The 5,748-nt window shown below is 31.0% G+C and overlaps 1 protein-coding gene across 2 annotated transcripts; it reads right to left on the reverse strand.

The window, feature by feature from the left end:
- Nucleotides 1-995: 995 nt before the first annotated feature.
- Nucleotides 996-2,855, reverse strand: LOC140694218 (heat shock transcription factor, Y-linked-like). Of its 2 annotated transcripts, none has more exons than XM_072957588.1 (2): nucleotides 2,618-2,855; nucleotides 996-1,806 (listed from the first exon to the last, which is right to left on the reverse strand). In XM_072957588.1, the coding sequence occupies exons 1-2, from the start codon at nucleotides 2,783-2,785 to the stop codon at nucleotides 1,114-1,116; spliced, it is 861 nt and encodes a 286-aa protein (XP_072813689.1). In that variant the 5' UTR covers nucleotides 2,786-2,855; the 3' UTR covers nucleotides 996-1,113. The 2 variants fall into 2 exon arrangements, 1 of the variants encoding a protein (XP_072813689.1); XR_012069969.1 differs by lacking the exon at nucleotides 2,618-2,855 and adding an exon at nucleotides 2,278-2,540 and having other exon boundaries at nucleotides 1,537-1,806.
- Between the last annotated feature and the right edge of the window lie 2,893 nt (nucleotides 2,856-5,748).

Genomic DNA, 5,748 nt, shown 5'->3' on the forward strand with positions numbered 1-5,748 from the left:
GCTACAAAAAGAGCTAGTATGTGGTGAAGAGTAAAGACCATAATGAAACAGTTTGTAAATCATGAGAGTTTTGTTGTTTCAGGAAAGTAGATTTTGCTTAAAGTCAACATGTATTTTTCATTCACTAAATAATAAAATGCATCCTATGGCAGGCACTGTGCTTGCTGTGCTTGTATCCAAGATAGACAAGGAAAGGGGGATAGGCAGAAAATATCTGGAGGAGGTGATTTCTGTGCTGAGACTGAGAAAAATCTAAATAGGTAAAAGGAGGACATCCTAAGTCCAAGGATGAGCTGGAGCAAAAGTTTTGAGGTTGGATTTAATATGGTTGATAAGCATTTTCCTGGATGTATCTCCAGAAACAGTGAAACATAATGATATGCCAAATTAGTCAGATGCCAGATCTATAATGAAATGGCTAAACTATGTTGAGTTTGTGGGCTTAGATTTGGTAAGTCATTAAATGCCACCCTGTGGATGTAAGCTTGTCTTTGGCAGGAACATAAAAGAAACATAAAATATTTATTTGAAAATATAGTGTAGACTCTTGAGTGGAGGAAAGGAAACACCAATTGGAATGCTTTGAAAACAGCACAAAGAAGACTATAGATAAAATTACTTCTAAAATTTACCGCATGCTGAATGTGCCATCTGAGACTACATCATGTGACTTTTATGATACCAGGGATGATATAATAGAGACCATGATCCCTGGGCTGGTTCCTGCATTTATATCCTGTTCCAACATATCCAAAATTAACACTTTCAATACTTTCCAGGATGAATCAGAAAACACTAAGTAGTTTTCCCTCTCTCCATATTTTAGACTTTTTTCCAAATTATTCCATTTTGTCTTATTCCTCACAGAAATTATTTAAATTTACACCCATATTATTCCACCAAATGATAATATCAATCAAATATCTCTTTTTTTCTTTAAATGGTAACTTAGACTCCCATTTAACCCTTTACTCTATTTTAAATAAAAAAGGATATTAAAGATACACTTCTATGTTTATTGTTCAAATAAGAAAATTGCAGATATTTGTCGACATTTACCATCATCAATTTTAATATTTCTTATCTTGCATAATCTGGTAATCCTCTGGTAGATCAGTTGCAATTAGGATGACGTTCATAAACTGAAGATGGCTGATGAGTTGGCCTTGAAAGAGAAGTAGCTGATGTATCAGCAATCACTGTCACTGGAATCCGTGGGTTTCTCCCTAATTGAAGTTCACATAAACGACCTTCATTGGCAGAAATGTTGTGACATATATTTGGAAAAGTAGAAGGCTCCACCATCAGTCCAAAATAATTGCTCTGTAAGGGAGACAAGCTGCTGTACTGAGAAGTACAAGTTGTAGTTGTAATGAAGTTCACAACATGGTCATTTGCTTCAGTGTAGCTGCTTTGAGAGTGCCCGTGGACAGTGGTCAACTGATTTAAAATAGCACATTGATTCACTGCAATTTGTTCTGGTGGTCTAACTGACATTGATGATGGAGGAGAAAAATCACCTCTGATCGGGGTATCTGTATCACCAATTACGTGGCCAGTAGAGGGCTTTCTTATTAGAGCCATGTTTAAATTTGGAGAAGGTAAAAATGCACTTTCTCCACTAGTGTAAGCCACAAAATCAGAATTATGTTTACCAAAATTACCCCCTCCTTTAAAGTGCTTCTTGTTGAAATCTTGAGACAATAAAGATACCAGAGAGGCATTTTTAATCGCAACTCTTCTTTTTATTCTAACTAAAAGCTGGGGACAGCCTCGTTTAAAACTTGGATTATGGTAGAACTGCAGCTACAATAAAATGAGAAAGATTTTAGTAATAATTTAAACCAAAATAAAAGACTACAATAAGCTTATCTTCTAAAACCTCAGATTTCACGTTTACTATGCAAAGATAATATCATCAAAATATGAACAATGCTCACGATATTTTAAAGTTCCTTATTTGGAAAATACATATTTAAATAGCATAGTCATCAAATTTAAAAATTTAGCATTTGCAGTAACGATGAATGTCACTTTTGAAATGCAGCTTTAATACATTTATTTAGATTTCTGATAAGATTCATAGTTGCAAGGAAAGTTTCTCACTATCTTAATAGATAAGGCACTGTCCTCATTTTTAGAAAAAATAAAGAATTTTAGCTTTGTAGTTTTATACAATTTTCAAAATCTAGCTTCACATTTATATTACCATAGATTGAAGTACAATATGAAATTTTGTACATGAGTTACCATGTCGTTACTAAAATTTGTGTATACCTTGCTTAAAACAGAGACTTCTTTTTTTCTGCCAGAAAGTCTGCTAGAAATACAGATTTTTGAAAATTCTGCCGCACTTTACTGAACCCATAAAGGTTAAGCTAACTAAACTTTTCATACTTCCAGTTTCAAATATTCTGAAAGGGGCCTTTCTTTCCAAAACTTCCTTCTTAAAGACATCTTCATCAATCACTATGGAAGTTCTATTATCATCCCACCAGATGGATTTAAATTGGTCACTCCCAAACATTTTCCAGAGTTTTCTTGGAAATATCAGAGAACGAAATTCATTATCTTCCTCTGGTTCAGAGATACAATGTGTGTAACATGGTGTTTTTACCAATGATTCTTCAGACAAAGTCTGAAAAGCATTTTCTTCAATAATAGACGTCAAGTCCAAGTCCCCAGAGAATGTTTGATCACACAATAGAGATCTACCGGAGTTTCCTGAACCAGTTGGTCCATTTTCAGGAGACACATCTTGAATGTCTGAAGAAACATGTGCCATCTCAAATAACTTTTTCTACAGTTACTTTTCTAATCTGCATGATTTTGAGCATGGCAGCTTAAAATGCTGCTTTGACAGGCCTACACAGTTAAACTTTTAGGCCATCAAAGTGGTTCTCAACCTGAGTGGCTGTGACATCACAAAATGACAGGTCTCCTAGCAACCCAAGTGCAACATTCAGCCAGTGTTTCTTTCTCATTCATCCAGTTAAAATGAAATATATATGATGATTATTTTTATAGTGTGATGTGCAAATATTTTCCCCACAAAATCTTTTTAAATAATTTAATTTTGGGGTTTATTAGATAAAACAATCTCCTTCCTTTTGTACATAAATTTAAACCAGATTGGTGAACAGAGTATAAATATGCCCAAAATAAATAAAGTAATTTTAAAATTTTGGGATTTAAAGTGAAATTTGTGTAAAACCTTTATAGAAAAGTTATAAAAATTTCATTATCATTTGTTATTAAAGTGAAACAAAATTTTATTTGTAAACGGAAGTAGTTATTTCTCTGTGTACTTTACAATAAGTAGCTCTATATTCAAAACATCAGCAGAATAAATATCAGTTTATTTGGTATGTTTATAAATAAATGGTAAATAATTATGAATTAAAATTAGATTAAAATAATCAATCAAATTTAGGAAATCCCCAAGGGGGGAAATTTGGTTTTAAATTTTAATTCAGTGCTATAAGTAAAACAAATGTAATTTAATATTCTTCTTTAAAATTACACAAGAGAAAATCTTATTGTACACTTACAAATGTTTATTTTTGCCATTCTTTCACTCAGAGATTTTTCAGTCCCAAGAAGGAATACATTTTCTTGTCATCTTTATAATCCATACTCTTGTGTCTTCTGTTAAGTGTTTCAAAATGATGTTGATAAATACAGTTATGCACAAGGTACTGGGTTCTATATGCAGTGACTCCATTTAGGAGCAAACAAACAATCAGAAAACAAAGAAATAACATTGTATGTTGGTTGGGGTGGAAAAGACCACGTAATGCATTTTAGGAAGCCATATGTTTCCCAGTCCTGAAACAGTTGGCATTGTTAGTATAATACGGCAATTTAAGGCAAGTGTTTTGGTCACTAATCGTAAATAATAGCTATGTTCTGTATCAGTAAACTGTAGTAAATCCAGTTCTATCAAAAGTTATATTCTTTATTTAGAAATAAATTCAATTAAACATAAGCCAATTATAAATGAGTGATAAATTTTTTGAATAAATAAATGTACACTCAAGCTACAATGTAAATTTTTCCTTCAGTATGTGTATATTCCATTCCAAATAAATATTAGCAACCTAAATTCATTGCATACTATAAGTATTATAAACTATAATTAAGTATGATTTAGTCCTGATTCACAAATATTATTTAACATACACAAATCAATAAATGTGATACCATCCCTTAAAAACAGAGAAGTCAAAAGTGACAATCTCAAAAATTGTATGAAAATTATTGACAGAACGGATCTTAACTTTTGTATACAAAAAAATTCTTAACAAATTCTCTCTAGATAGAATATAACTAAAGATAAAAATAGCCATATATCAAAAACCCATGACTAACATCAAGTTCAATGTTAACATACAGAAAGGTTTTCCTCTAGTACAGTAATACGAAAAAGTAGCTCATTCTCACAAGTCCTAAATTACACTACTAGAAGTCCTAGCCTGAAAAACTACTCAAGAAAAAGTATAAAGGACATCCATCTTGTAAACAAGCAGTACAATTTTTACAGATGGCATAATTACACATAGATGGAAACTCCATTGTCACCTCCAGTGACTGTTAGAAATAGTCCACAAACTTAGTAAACTTGCAGAATACAAAATCAATATACAAGTATCTGTTCCATTTTTATATACTAACAACAAATTATCAGAAAGAGAAATTGGAAAACAATTGTGTGTACACTTATACCAAAAAGAATAAAATATAAATAAAACTTATAAGTGAAATAAAAGATCTAAACATAGATCTATAAATTAAAGGTGCAGGAAATATATGTAAACAAAATAAATAAAAGATATTCTGTGCTCATAGATTGTATACAATGTGAGGAAATACTCTAATCTATATTTCACATGTTCAATCTCCCCAGCACTAACTGAGGACAATGTTTTTTCTTCATTTTATACTCTTCCTTCTTTATTCATAGGTTAATTGATCATATGTGTGAGGGATTATATCTCGTTGCTCTATTCTCTTCTATTGATTGGTGTCTGTTTTTGATCCAGTATCATGTTGTTTAAATTACTAATGCTTTATAGGACTCTTTAACATCACAGTATTTTTCGCTATTAGATTTAATACTCTTTTTCAAGGTTACTTTGGCAAGTTATGATCTTTATGGTTACATATAAATATTGAAATTATTTGTTCTATTTAATGGAAAAATCTCATGGGTATTTTGACATGAATCACACTAAACGTAGATTGCTTTGTGTAGTATGTTTATTTCAACCACATAGTTTAACATCATTAACATAAGAAATCTTTTCTTTTCTTTGGATCAGATTTAATGTTTTCATTAATGTTTTCTATTTTTAAATGTATAGGTTTTCATCTTATTTATTAACTTGATTTCTAGGTATTCTTTACTTATATTTATAATTATATACATTATATTTGTAAACTCGTTTCCTACACAAATACAACAGGCAGAAGGCATTGGCAAGACATATTCAAAGTCCTGAATTAAAGAAAGCTGTAATCTAATATAATTTATCAAGCAAGACTATGCTTTAGAATAGAATGAGGGATTAATAACTTCCATAATACCAAATACTAAAAGAATTTATCAACAGAAATGATATAATGAATGATCTACTCTAAAGAAAAGAGGCAGGATGCTATAGAAAGAAGAAAGTCATCATTAGAAAGGCAATAGATACCATGACATAAAATAGAATATACATGATGTTGTAAAACAAGACATAATAA

Source organism: Vicugna pacos, unplaced genomic scaffold (assembly GCF_048564905.1).
Source record: "Vicugna pacos unplaced genomic scaffold, VicPac4 scaffold_20, whole genome shotgun sequence".
Taxonomy (NCBI): Eukaryota; Metazoa; Chordata; class Mammalia; order Artiodactyla; family Camelidae; genus Vicugna; species Vicugna pacos.